At 46.0% G+C, this 14,867-nt stretch overlaps 1 protein-coding gene across 2 annotated transcripts in view; it reads right to left on the bottom strand.

Annotated features, from left to right (window-relative positions):
* Window positions 1–14,867, bottom strand: part of rps6ka3b (ribosomal protein S6 kinase, polypeptide 3b) — a 100,640-nt gene that overhangs the window by 42,221 nt on the left and 43,552 nt on the right. The window contains exon 1 of one of the 2 annotated variants that reach the window (XM_038304440.1): window positions 14,187–14,505. The exons of the other annotated variant lie outside the window; for it this stretch is intronic. Coding sequence (XP_038160368.1) covers window positions 14,187–14,228 — 42 coding nt within the window. The 5' untranslated portion in view covers window positions 14,229–14,505. Of the gene's footprint in view, window positions 1–14,186; window positions 14,506–14,867 lie in introns of those variants that run through there. 2 annotated transcript variants of the gene reach the window in all.

Below are 14,867 nucleotides of genomic sequence, written 5' to 3'. Positions count from 1 at the left end.
GCTGCCTGCGTCCTCACTAGAACTAAAAAAGTGGAGAACATCAGCCCAGTTCTAAAGTCCTTCCTCTGGTTCCCCATATCTCAGTGAATAAACTTTAAAATACTTCTCTTTATCTATAAATCACTGAATAACTGAGCTCAAAAATATATTACAGACCTGTCAATGGATCAACAGCCAGACCATTCAGGTCTTCTTGATCATCTCTACTCTGCATACAAGATCGTTTGACCTTTTTTATATATAATCATCTTATTTTAATTATTTTTTTATTCTACTGAATTATTTGTGTTGCATTTATGCCACAATAATGTACTTTTCTTTTTCCTGTTTACTTTGTACTGTAACCTGTAACCTTGGTGATTTTCTTTGGATCAATTATTGGAGCTGATATTGCTTTTTCTTTCCTCATTTTCATAGAAAGTAATTAAATGAGTCTCAAGTCAAACAAAAAAAGACAGATCTATTTACAAATGAGACAAAATGATTACCAATGGGTAGTTAAGGGAGGGAGCAGCAATGCTGCATTTCACATGATCTCAAGGCATGGCTGTAAAAAGCACTACTGAATCAGCACGAACATGTCATCCAATACCGATACAAGACAAATAAAGTTCATATTGGCCCAAAGTATTGCCAAACTGCTGAATCTGTCTATTGTTAAGCAAAACTCCATATTTGAAGCTCTCTATACTAGAAAGTTGGAGGTCTGTATCTGTTGACTGAAGAAATATGGTGACCTCTGCACACAAACAGCACTGATATGCGCTGATTTAACACTATATGACTACACTTTTACTGATCCCTTCCACTTGGTGGTAACCACTTATCATCCCTGAATCTATTGAACATGTTTTAACCATGGTACCATAGAGGTCCGGAGAGCAACCGGTTCTGTCTGGGTTTTATACACCTGTGGGAAAATGGAAGTTGCTGAAACCTCTGAATGCAAAGATTTAGAGACTTCCTGTGACAATGAAGTGTGAAACCGAGACAGGAAGCAGGAGAAAAACGACACCGCATTGATGTCCCTTATTAACTCTGCTAATAAAAATAGATCCAAGCGGCGCTGAAGGAATAATCCCGACCACAACAATGATGCTGTTTATCCTCATCCTTTGTGTTTCTGCTGCGGAAAGCTGAAGCAAAGTTTTTCCACTGTTGGAATCTAAGCGGGGGGGGAGCACCAACCAAATGCGCCTGAAAGGTGGACGTTAATGTGTGTGCGGTCCTGTTTTTGTGTGTGTTGGGCAGGTTCTCCATGGCAGCAGCGATCACGGATCGAGTGAGCAGGATTCCATTCCAGACAATCTGCGCCCTCTAAGCCCGTTACGCAATCAAATTAACGGGTCGGATGGTCACCGCACTGACAGACACACAAACGCCTGGGGATGTGGCGGGTCGGAGGAGGACGTGCGCTTCCGCTGGGCCTCGCTCGCAGCTCGGATATCACACGCCTCAGATGGAGCGGTGAGTCAAAGCAGGGGAATACTGAACTTAATAAAATCTCCTGCTTCTAAATGAGAGTTGAATATCTAACAGTATGAGCTTTGCAACTAGTTGGGAACAACGCTCCCAAGGAAGAAGAAGGAGAAGAGCGCCACCTACAGAAAAGAACAGAGAAACAACAAAGTCCAAAGTGATGAACAGTTTTTTTAACGGAAATAAACTTTATGGATGTCAGATTAAAGCTGAACAAAAAAATAATTGATATTTTAAAAGGATTTTTATTTTGACATAGAAAATAGCCACAATGTGAAAAACTTTACTCAACCTAAGAATATTGTTTTTATCTTCTTTAATTTAATCATTTTATGTTATGACAAATACTTTCTAAAGTGCTGAAACTACGGATGTTCTGATTGGATATCAGACATTGATCCTTGAGATCTATAATAAAGATCTAGCTCCAAAGCTAGAGAGAAGTTAGAGGAGGAGGAGGAGGAGACACCGGGGGGCTGATGGATGTGGAGGATGCTGAAGAAAAGCTTTATTTCATTATAAAACAAGCCTGAAAGTTTCCTCCTAGAGCAATGACCTCGCTCTCCTGGAAGCCACTCTATATCCTATTCAATAATGAAATACGTCAACGGCTCCCAGGAATGAATGCCGCTTCAAAGTGACTAAGAATCTGCTAACATCATGAGGAAGTCCTCTAATAGAGCCAGAGATGTGAGCGGCAGCTGCTACACAGCATTGTTCATCCTAATGAAAGGGAAGCACCGATAAACTCCTACCACTTCAGCCTGATTTTATGTTTCCAAGGTGTTGCAGTGAGAGCAGAGCCGCTCGTCTGAAAGCAGGAAGAAAAGGGATAAAAACCACGAAGTGAAAGATTTTCTAAAAGAGATAGAAGATGTGGGAGGACAAGTGGAGAAAGGCAGGCGGATATGAGGGCGAACTTTATAGTATAAAGAGAGCATTAAGAATGGATGAGGAGGAGCAGGGGGAGGACATCATCATTTATTCATAACCGTACAAGAAAAGATCCTCAATCAGATCTCTGCAGTCGAACACCGCCTCAGATTTAAGCCAGCAGATAAAAAGCTGCACGGTGAGGTGGTCGTTAAGCTCGGCGGGTGGTCTCTGAAGATAACTCAGGGAAAGCTTTAACGACTGAAAGCTTAAAAGCATCTGCAAAAATACACTTTTTTTGCTCTTAAAATATTCAGTCTGGGATGATAAAAAAAAGCCTTCTCATTTTTTCAGCATATCTGATCATTTAAATGGTTCATTTTCATCTTTTTACACCAGAAACTTCTCCATGAAACCAGGAAGTGGATCATTTTAGAAGATAACTAATTAGAGATGAGTGGGCAATAGTTTTTTTGTTTTGTTAAATGTAAAAGTGTAAAAACTCTTAATCTAGCCTTCCATTCTTAAGATCATCCTGCCAACACATTAAACCAAAAGCTCAATCTTCCAGGAGGTTAATTACTGTTCTTTCAATCCATCCTGTTCCCAGTCACTTGCCATGAAAGCATAACGTTCATTGCCTGTCCCAAATAAATCTACTGATTAAGAATGAAATAATAATTTAAAGGAAATAATAAAATCATCTAAAGTGAAGAACATGAAAACAATCAAGGAAAGACCTGTAGCTGAATCATGAGTGTGGTGCCTCAGAATCATGACATTAAAATTCAAACACAGACTAACCTCTGCAAAGTACTGCAATGCAACTGCTGCATGTTAGTGTAATAGTTCTATATCGATGCCTTAAAAGGAAATTATTTGCCAAGAAGTCTGGTTTAGTCCGAGGAACACAAAATCCTTAGGAAAACATCAAATACTGGATGATAAAAAGAGTCAAGGTATTTATGAAAACTCCTCATAAATGACATATTAGAAGAACATTTGAGCTCTTGACATTAAAATGAATAAAATGATTTCAGTTAGATATGAGAATGTCTGGCCATAGGTTTAAATATAAATGCAAAACACATCTCTCCTATCCTGGCTTCTCTTCATTGGCTTCCTGTTAAATCCAGAATAGAATTTAAAATCCTCCTTCTCACATATAAAGCCTTAAATAACCAAGCTCCATCTGATAGAGATCTGATTGTTCCTTATGTTCCTAACAGAGCACTTTGCTCTCAATCTACAGGTTTACTAGTGGTTCCTAGAATTTCTAAAAGTAGAATGGGAGGAAGATCTTTTAGTTATCAGGCTCCTCTCCTGTGGAACCAACTACCAGTTTTAGTCCGTGAGGCAGACACCCTGTCAACTTTTAAGGCTAGGCTTAAAACTTTCCTTTTTGATAAAGCTTATAGTTAGGGTGGCTCAGGTTATCCTGAGCTATCTCTATTGTTATGCTGCTATAGGCTTAGACTGCTGGAGGACATAGGGACCCCTTTTTCATCATTCTGATTCATTCTATCTCTATTCTCCCACTCTGCAGAATCTGTTAGTTCAATCTCTAACGTCAACACCTTTGTTTATAGATGTTGGAGATCGACCTGTTTTCCAGTGTAGTCCTGATCTCTGACTTTGGCTGAATGTGCTCTCTTTGTCCTCTGACATGGGAGCTGGCTCGGATCAAATGAATAAATTTAATATTTTATTATTAATTGAATAATTAAATTAATAAAATAAAAGATAAAAAAGCTGCTTGATATGAAAAACAGATGTTCTATTTCATCCCTACTGACCGCCAGAGGCGGTGCTTCAAGCACTGAATGATCATTCATGCGCAGGTCGAGTATTAATGACAACAAAGTCAGCTGTGACCTGCCGGGGACCCACGTGACTCTATATAGTCACGTGGCACCCGGCAATCAATCCCTTTTGTTCTTCTCGCGCGCAGGTGTTTTGAGTACAGGAGTGTGGTCGTGTGAAGCTGGTTGCTTCTGTGTATACCACTAGTTTCCTGGCTGCTTGTTGCTGGTAGCCCCGTGACCGGGTTTGGTCGGAGCTGCGGGTAAGTCTCGCCCTCCAGGGGCTGCACAAGCTGCTTTCACCTTACCAGATCTGCGGTGACTGGTAAGTTTTCGTTCTTTTCTCAGCAGTAGTTTACTGTTCGCTTTGATTTGCCACATTAATTTTGTGGCTCTTTTGACTCACGGTAGCGTTTCTGCTCGCGCTGAGTTGTTTTCAGTTTGTTTGCCTAAGCCCACCAGTAGCGTTTCTGCTCGCGTTGGGTTCTTCTATAGTTTGTTTATCTACACTCACCAGTGGCGTTTCTGCTCGCGCTGAGTTGTTTTCAGTTTGTTTGCCTAAGCCCACCAGTAGCGTTTCTGCTCGCGTTGGGTTCTTCCATAGTTTGTTTATCTACACTCACCAGTGGCGTTTCTGCTCGCGCTGAGTTGTTTTCAGTTTGTTTGCCTAAGCCCACCAGTAGCGTTTCTGCTCGCGTTGGGTTCTTCTATAGTTTGTTTGCCTAAACTCACCAGTGGCGTCTCTGCTCGTGCTGAGTTAATCTTTAGTTAATAATCGAGTCGCCAGTAGCGTTTCCTGCTCGTGTTGACTTGTCCTTGGTAGCAGGCTGATCACGCCTTTCAGCAGTATGATGCTGGATAATTTATGTTGCTCGACCTGTCTGGCTCCACTTCAGCCGGATGACGGGCATGACTTGTGTCCCTCCTGCCTCGGTGTGGAACATCTCCGGGAGGCGCTGTCAGATGACGCTTGCCCCAACTGTCGCGTCATGCCCCGGTCGGTCAGACTGGATCGGTTGGCTGCACTGGAGCAGCCTACCGACTGGGCGGGCGCTTCGCCGCGTGCTCGTTTGCCGATGGAGAAAGCGGTGTGCAAACGATCTACTGTGGCTGCACCTTCGGTACCGACAAAGCGTGCTAGACGGACCGATGCAGGGAGGTTGTCCACCAGAGTGGATCATCTCACTACTGAGCTGGCCCAAATGAAAGCCCTCCTCCAGTCCTTTCAGACTGCTGGTGATCGCGGCACGGCTCTCCCTACCGAGCAGGATGAAACGTCAGTCAATGACGACGATGCCGTTTCTGTGGCGGCCTCTGGCACCCATTTCTGTGAGGACCTTCCGGAGCTGGGCTCCGGGGCCTCTGGGTCGGACTCCATTGCCTCCCAGGAGGATGCGGGGGAGTCTGTGACATCCGCTATTCGAACGGCTCTTGCCCGTTTACAGATTAGTGTTCCTCAGGCCCAGCCTGCGGCTTCCAGCGCCTTCTTTAGGCGCAGAAGGTCAGAGACTGCCTTTGTGGTTCCTCCCTCGGCGGAGTATGTGCGGGAACTGCATGCTTGCTGGTCAGACACCAAGGCGTTTTCACGTCTGACGACGGATGGCAGGGTCCTGGCAGCTATGCAGGAGGCACCCAAGGTTGGCTTGGGGCAGATGCCAGCGGTGGAACCGGGCATTGCCTCTCTTATAATCCCGCCTGATGAGGCCTTGCGGCCCAATGCCCGTTGTCCGCGTCCTCAGTGCCGTATTACCGACGACCTTCTCTGTAAGGCCTATGACTCTAGGGCCCGCATGGGCCGGATTGGGAACTCTCTCTCCCATCTTATGCTGGCCCTGTCTTCCTCCTTGGAATCTGTTCCGCTGGATCATGCCACGCAAGGCCTGGTTGATGCATCTCTGCAGGCCTTTGCTCTTATGACGAGGGAACTTGGACGCACACTCCCCACACTGGTTCATGCTCGCCGCCAGGTCTGGTTGGCGCAGTCACCACTAACTGAGCCTTGTAGGAGGACCCTCCGGGCCCTGCCTGTGGTCCCGGGGGAGCTTTTTTGGTTCAGCGGCACTGGACGCCTTGGACCGTACGGCTCAGGCCTCTAGAACGAGGCAACAGCTGGCAGGGCTTCACAGACGTGATCGCCAGCCAGTAAGCACCTGGGCAGCTGCGGGTCCTTCACGGAGGTCTTTAGTGCCTTCTCCTTCTCCCACTGAGCCCCAGGGTCTGTTACCAGGTCAGAGATCGGTCCAGAGACCTGCTCTAGATCGGAGGAACAGAGCTCGAGACCAGGCTGGGACGAGGTCCTTTCATCCCTTTCGAGCCGCGCAGTCTGGCCGGCGTCCTCCCGGGCCTTCGAAGGGCCGGGGGACCCGCAGATGATGCCTTAGGGCCGGCGGTCGGTTATTTTTCCCCGGGACAGCTCAGCTTCTGGGCTGCCCACACCCCGGACTTGTGGGTGTTGTCCACCCTGTCCCGGGGGGTACCGTCTTCAATTCCGCCGCCGGCCACCTATCCCTGGCCGGGTCAGGATGACTGTGATCCACGACCCGGTGAAGGCACAGGCACTGAACCAAGAAATCTGCACCTTGCTGGCCAAGGGTGCTATAGTGCCTGTGGACCCCCTGCTGGATCCAGCGGGCTTTTATTCCACGTATTTTCTGGTTCCGAAGAAGACCGGGGGCTTGCGTCCAGTCTTGGACCTCAGAGGCCTGAATGTGTACTTGAAGGCCATGCCCTTTCATATGCTGACCACCAAGGAAGTGTTGCAGGCGATTTCCCCGGGCGATTGGTTCACTTCCATAGATCTCAGGGATGCTTATTTTCACGTTCCGATCGCTCCGCCCCATTGGCGGTTTCTTCGTTTTGCTTTTCAAGGGAGGCATTTCCAGTTCAGGGTCCTCCCGTTCGGACTTTCGCTGTCCCCCAGGGTGTTCACCCGATGTGTTGCAGCGGCCCTCTCTCCTCTGCAGGCACAGGGATTGAGGATCCTCCCATATCTGGACGACTGGCTCATTTGTGCTGCGACGTGGGACCAGGCGGTTCGAGATACTCGGTTAGTGCTCCATCATGTGGGATGCTTGGGCTTGCAGGTGAACATGGAGAAAAGCAGTCTGACCCCCTCACAGGAGACTGTCTTCCTGGGCATTGCCATGGATTCCATCTCAATGACTGCTTGCCCGTCACCCCAGCGGGTGGACAGTATATTGAGCGTGCTCCCGGAATTCAGGCGCGGCATGGCGCTGCCTCTTGTGCGGTATCTTCGACTCTTGGGCATGCTTACAGCTGCGTCCGCCGTAGTGCCCTTGGGGCTGCTGTCATTGCGGCCCCTCCAGATGTGGTTGAACAGCTTGAATCTGGATCCCACACGGAACACTCATCGTCTCAGAAGACTTCGGGTGGGGCCTCAGTGTCTTCAGTCTCTGTCCCAATGGAGGGTGAGGTTGTTTATGACCACAGGGGTCCCGCTAGGTTCCCTCCCGTGTCGTCGGGAAGTTGTGTTTACAGATGCATCCTCCACGGGCTGGGGTGCAACCTGGCGGGGTCAAATGGCACAGGGGACATGGTCCCAGCGGCAGGGCGGGGAACACATCAATGTCCTGGAGTTACAGGCTGTACTTCTGGCTCTTCAGAGCTTTCTTCCAGGCTTGCGGGGGAAGCACGTGCTGGTGAGGTCAGACAACACCACAGTGGTCTTTCACATCAACCACCAGGGGGGCACGAGGTCAAGGAAACTGTTGTGCTTGACTCGACGGCTTCTGACCTGGGCAGCTCCACGCATAGCCAGCCTCAGAGCAGCCTACATCCCAGGGCCGGAGAACGTGCCAGCAGATTTTCTATCCCGTCAGAAGCCGCTTCCAGGGGAGTGGAAGCTTCACCAAGAGGTGGTGGAGTGCATCTGGAAGGTCTTTGGCAGGGCGGACGTGGACCTCTTTGCCTCAAGGGACGCATTTCACTGTCCCCTTTGGTTCTCGTTGGACAACAGCAGCCCTCTGGGCCACGATGCTCTGGCACATGACTGGCCCCGGACCCTCCTTTATGACTTTCCGCCATTCAGCCTACTTTTTCAGACTCTCCTCAGGGTACGTCAGGAGGGGCACAGGGTCCTGCTGGTGGCCCCCTACTGGCCAGCGAGGACTTGGTTTCCTCTACTGTGCGAGCTCAGCTCCGGCTCGCCAATGCGTCTCCCCTCCAGGAGAGACCTTCTTTCTCAGATGGGGGGTCAGATCTTGCACCCCGAACCGGACCGGCTCCAGCTCTGGATTTGGCCCCTGCAAGGCCGGGGTCCACCTTCTCAAGATACACTGGGTCCATAGGGCATACAATGGCTAATGCATGGGCGCCGTCCACGCGAGCTGTCTATGCTAACAAGTGGACGGTCTTTGCGACCTGGTGCCGTGATAGAGGGCAGGACCCGGTGCAGTGCTCAGTTTCTGACATACTGACCTTCCTGCAGGCATTGCTGGATCAAGGACGGTCCCCATCTACCTTAAAGGTGTATGTGGCTGCCATTTCCTGTTGGCATGTTGGGCTGAATGGTTGTTCTGTGGGCCGAGACAAGGATGTTGTACTGTTTTTAAGAGGTGCTCGGCATTTGCACCCACCCAACCGCCCTGTGGCACCGGCGTGGGACCTTTCTCTTGTGCTCGAGGCTCTTCGGTCCCTCCCATTTGAGCCCCTGGCGTCGGCGGACCTCAAATGGCTCTCACTGAAGACTGCGTTCCTTTTAGCTATGGTTTCCGCAAAACGTGTAGGGGAGTTACAGGCTCTCTCGATAGCCGAACCCTGCTGCCGGTGGAATCCTGATGGCTCAGGCATTACACTGTGGGCTGACGTAGCATTTATTCCTAAGGTATCACTGCCAGCAGGCAGCACCCAGCCTCTCCATCTTGCCCGGTTTGACTCCGGAAGTCCCTCTGAACCACTGTGTCCTGTCCGTGCCCTTGAGACATACATCAATGCCACGGCATCCTTCCGAAAGACAAATAGCCTTTTTGTTTGCTACGCTGGCTCACGGAAGGGTCAGGCACTTTCTAAGCAGCGACTTGCACACTGGGTTGTGGATTTGATCTCCAAGGCTTATGCCTTGCAGGACCGGCCACTGCCGGCGGGAGTGAAATGCCACTCTACAAGGGGCATGTCGACATCGTTTGCTGCTATGACTGGGGTGCCATTGGATGTTATATGCCGTGCGGCCTCCTGGAAGTCACCTAGTACCTTTACTCGGTTCTACAGGGTGAATGTGGCTGCGCCCCATCCGCTTCAGGGAATCCTCGAGCAGCATGCCTCTACATCACATTAGGTGGGTGGTGTAGTCGTTGTTCCTTGAATGTTGCTGATTCCTCGTGACCTTGTTGATATGAGTCATCCAGTGCTTGAAGCACCGCCTCTGGCGGTCAGTAGGGATGAAATAGAACGAAAGTTACTACCGTAACTACGGTTCTATGAATCCCGGATGACCGCCAGAGTGCTTGGTCCCTCGGAATCTCTGCTTTCGCGAGAAGATTGAGGGATTGATTGCCGGGTGCCACGTGACTATATAGAGTCACGTGGGTCCCCGGCAGGTCACAGCTGACTTTGTTGTCATTAATACTCGACCTGCGCATGCGCATGAATGATCATTCAGTGCTTGAAGCACCGCCTCTGGCGGTCATCCGGGATTCATAGAACCGTAGTTACGGTAGTAACTTTCGATTTAAGCTAAACTATAAAGACCATTGTAGGTGCTTTACAGACCTTTTAGCTGTTAAATAAATAACGAAAATCAATGTATAAAGAAAAAGCTGCTAAGGTGCAAAGAAACTAGTTCAAAAGGCCTTCAGACGCTTGTAATAAACAATACTTTACAAAAAGATATGACTTCACAAAAATATCAAATCAATATATAAATATTAAATAAAAAACTTAAGTGATTATGGAAAGAGTAAGATTGTTTTGGATGAAAAAATAAGCATTAAAAAAACAAAATAAAAAAACTGTCCAAACAGACCTTCAGCAGAAGAAGAAAACTACCATGATCTGATCTGAAAATAAGAACGTTATGCTGAGGAATGAGGCAGATCTTTCAGTAAACTTTAGATTAATCAGAAAACAGCCAAAGACACTCTAAAATAAAATAAAAAAAACTTAAACTACACTTTTTCCAAAAGATCTGGCTTCATGCAAATATTCAAAAAAGGAAACTTTTAGTGATGACGCAAGACTGAGTTTTTTTTTTTTTTTTGGATAAAAAAAAATATATATTGTAAAAGTCCCAAAATAAAAATTCAAAAGACCAATGAGACCTCATCAGAAAGTAAATGTTAGATTAATCAAAGAGCAACCAAAGTCCAAAGAAATAACTTTAATAAGAACCAGAGAACTTTTGATCAATGCTACGAAAAACTGGCTGCTTAGAAGGAAAATATAAAAGGAAAAGAAGGGGCAACATAGGATGTTTAGACTTGGACTGAAATGTAGGCCAAGGCCCAAAGAAACACATCAAATAACCAAAAAAACCCTAGAGAACCTTCAACCAGGACTTTGGAATATTACCAGAAACGTTGGCATCTAGGTCAGAAAACATGAAGAAATACAATTTTTATGTGAAACAATCAGAGTTAAGTTTTAATTATAGAAATAACCAACAGCTGGGAGAAGTCAAGCAAAGACAGTGAACCATAGCCACAGTAATCTGTCTAAAGGACGTCTCACACTGCGCCTCTGCTCTCTCATCCTCTACCTCCCTCTTCCTCCTCCTGTAATCAACCTCTTCCTCAGCAAAGGCTCAAATATGACACCATGCAACAAGCATGCTGGGAAAACTAATGAACAGGAATCAAAACACCGTCCTGCAGTTAGCATAATCAACCCGGGCCTGGCATCAGCAACCAAACAGAACCCCTCCTGAGTTCCAGCTCTGACCCGGAGTCAGAGAGTTGGCAGGAACAGCGAGCTGCTACTTCAAGTAAGTAATTTAATTAAACAAGGCTCAGGTGTGGGAAAAAAGCTAAACATCAACCTCTGAAACCGGATTATAAAACTTACGTCACAGTCGACACGAATGGAAATGAGAGAGAAAAGGTCTGAACTGTAGATTCATGCAGTGTGGGGTTAACAGACTCAGGAGTCCAGCTCTGATTAAAGACGCACTTCCTTTTTTATGCATCAAAACTTTCATACTTTATTCAATGTTTCTTTTTAAAAAGAGTCAAATTTAGTTAGCTGCAGAAAAGTTTCATATATGCCAGAAGAGAGAGACCTCAGAACAGAAAGAGAATGAAGATAATCAATCCAGAGAAGCAGAATATCTTTCCTCTACCCTCATTAGTTCACATTAAATCTAGTGAAACATTGCAGCAATAAACATTTGTTCAAATGTTCTCAGCCAGGAGATCATCCTCGTTATTTCTAATGTTGAGAAGATCCACATTCTTTACCTCTAAACTGATTCTGACACTTGAATTTTGATACATGCAGATCCTGATATCTGACAACAGAGCTTTGTTTGCTTCAGCAGCCCCCAGCAATACATAGAGACAAAAGTGGCATATGCCATTTTTTCCCCCCAACTGGCGTATGTAATTTTTTCCCCCAACTGGCGTATGCCATTTTTTCCCCCAACCGGCATATGCCATTTTTTCCCCCAACCGGCGTATGCCATTTTTTCCCCCAACTGGCGTATGCCATTTTTTCCCCCAACTGGCGTATGCCATTTTTTCCCCCAACTGGCATATGCCATTTTTTCCCCAACTGGCATATGCCATTTTTTCCCCCCAACTGGCGTATGTAATTTTTTCCCCCAACTGGCATATGCCATTTTTTCCCCCAACCGGCATATGCCATTTTTTCCCCCAACTGGCATATGCCATTTTTCCCCCAACTGGCATATGCCATTTTTTTCCCCAACGGGCATATGCCATTTTTTCCCCCAACCGGCATATGCCATTTTTTCCCCCAACCGGCATATGCCATTTTTTCCCCCAACCGGCATATGCCATTTTTTTCCCCAACCGGCATATGCCATTTTTTTCCCCAACCGGCATATGCCATTTTTTTCCCCAACCGGCATATGCCATTTTTTCCCTAACCGGCATATGCCATTTTTTTCCCCAACCGGCATATGCCATTTTTTTCCCCAACCGGCATATGCCATTTTTTCCCTAACCGGCATATGCCATTTTTTCCCCAATTGGCATATGCCATTTTTTCCCCAACCGGCATATGCCATTTTTTCCCCCAACCGGCATATGCCATTTTTTCCCCCAACCGGCATATGCCATTTTTTCCCCCAACCGGCATATGCCATTTTTTTCCCCAACCGGCATATGCCATTTTTTTCCCCAACCGGCATATGCCATTTTTTTCCCCAACCGGCATATGCCATTTTTTCCCTAACCGGCATATGCCATTTTTTTCCCTAACCGGCATATGCCATTTTTTTCCCCAACCGGCATATGCCATTTTTTCCCTAACCGGCATATGCCATTTTTTCCCCAATTGGCATATGCCATTTTTTCCCCAACCGGCATATGCCATTTTTTCCCCAACCGGCATATGCCATTTTTTCCCTAACCGGCATATGCCATTTTTTCCCCAATTGGCATATGCCATTTTTTTCCCCAACTTGTCTTTTGCCATTTTTTTCCAACTGGCACAAGCCATTTTTCAACTGGCAGCACAGGTTCAGCTTCAGTTGATTAAAATTCTGTAGAAAATCTTTTAATCTAATTAAATTTGACAGATCACTCAAGAAAAAAAAGTATTATTATCATTATTATTGCACATCTAGTTTAAAAAAACAAAACAAATAAACCATCAACACTAAGGATCCACCAAAATTAATAGAATATTACAGTGGCGTATGTAATTTTTTTTCCCCCAACTGGTGTATGTAATTTTTTTCCCCCAACTGGCGTATGTCATTTTTTCCCCCAACTTGCATATGCCATTTTTACCCCCAACTGGCAAATGCATATGCCAATTTTTTCCAACTGGCACATGCCAATTTTTCAACTGGCATATGCTGGTTGCCAACTGGCACAAGCCATTTTTCAACTGGCAGCACAGGTTCAGCTTCAATTGATTAAAATTCTGTAGAAAATCTTCTTTTAATCTAATTAAATTTGACAGATCACTCAAGAAAAAAAAATATTATTATCATTATTATTGCACATCTAGTTAAAAAAACAAACAAATAAACCATCAACACTAAGGATGCACCAAAATGAATAGAATATTACAGTGAATGTCAACATTAGTGCTGCAGTTATGGTCAATACCAGATATTTGCTGTTATCATATATATTTCCCTTCTCTTTGGGCCCAGAAAATATAAACATCAGCCCAGGTTTCCTTCAGATTCTTTCCATTGTTATTGAGGTGACTGATTAACTCTGGCTCCCATGGACCCCAGCACCTTATACAGGTTTAAGTGCCTGAATTCAAAGCTGGAGGAGAGCAATTGAAGCCCTGATGTTAATGGAAAAGAAAAGGACGGGCGACGAATAACTGAAGCCAGAATTTACATCACAACATTCGTCAGCTTCCTTCCCACCTGTTGAGTTTCTTTTTCTTTGGTATTTGGAACCAAAGCAAATCGAGGCTGTGGTTTTGTTCTGCAGGTCCAAACCAGGGAGGCAGTCGTACAATGATAAATCCCTGGAAAGTCCAACTCCGACCTAAAAATAAACCCCCTTGTTTATATCTAGGAAGGCCCCGCCAACAGGATGGAGATGTGTTGTGAGGTAGAACAATGCAGGGACTGAAATGTTGCAGCAGCACTCAGTATTCTACAAAAAATAACAACCTTTTCCCCTCAATCATCAACATAGCATGAAACCTACTTTGAGCTTTCATGCAATTCTGATCATCCAGACAGATCTGCATGAAGTCCTGATGATGACAAACTCAGACTGGTTCAGCGTTTCCATGTTGTATAACGGTTATGTTAAAAAAAAACCTACGTGAAGCCAAGACTGCAAAGCAAAGCAGTGGGTCTAAACCTGCAGACCAAGATCAAACTGATAAAACCAGCACACGTGTAATGTGGAGGGACTCTACCTGGTACTGTCTGTTCCTGACGTAAAACAGAAGCGTCTTCATGGCGTACCTCTGCTGCAGCCGCCGCACTCAGACTGATTAAAGCGTCCAACCCAGACGCTATAAATCCGTCCAGCTGTTGGACGTGCTGATAAGAGCATATCCTGTGATTGTTTCCCCACTGGAACATCTGCACAGGAAGGCACACATCTGGCCCCGCCCACAGCACACAAATACAGACAGCACTAACTTTAAAACCACTCAAACAGGAATTGGATAGAAAATGGGTTTCGTTGAACTTCTCAGCTCTGACAGCTGTTAACAGAGAACTCTGTGAAGGAGAAAGGAAAATGAAAAGTGGGATGAATGAAAGCTGAGGGAGAGTTTGGAGCTCCTCCTGCAGCTGCCAAGGAAAACCAGGAAGCTTCTGACAGCAGAGGAAGAGTGTCGGAGGAAGGATGGACGCTTTCTCATCTTTTAAACGCCTGGAGGGGAATTCTTTCAGGGCAGCGCCTACTGCTTGAAGGCGAATGTTTAAAAAGGAGGAAAAATATGAATCAGTTTGATTTAAATTCAGTTAAAGGTTTATGCAATTCATTGTTTTTAATCCTCCATAGATTTTAGAAAACATGAGCAATATTATTTTCTTCTAGTTAATCCCTGATTTAAAGTAACTGTTTGTAAACATGTCATTTGTACTGT

Source organism: Cyprinodon tularosa, unplaced genomic scaffold (assembly GCF_016077235.1).
Source record: "Cyprinodon tularosa strain WSP-4 unplaced genomic scaffold, ASM1607723v1 ctg533, whole genome shotgun sequence".
Classification (NCBI taxonomy): Eukaryota; Metazoa; Chordata; class Actinopteri; order Cyprinodontiformes; family Cyprinodontidae; genus Cyprinodon; species Cyprinodon tularosa.
Note: the sequence above shows the minus strand (reverse complement) of the source record. Positions and strands in the feature narration are given on the sequence as shown.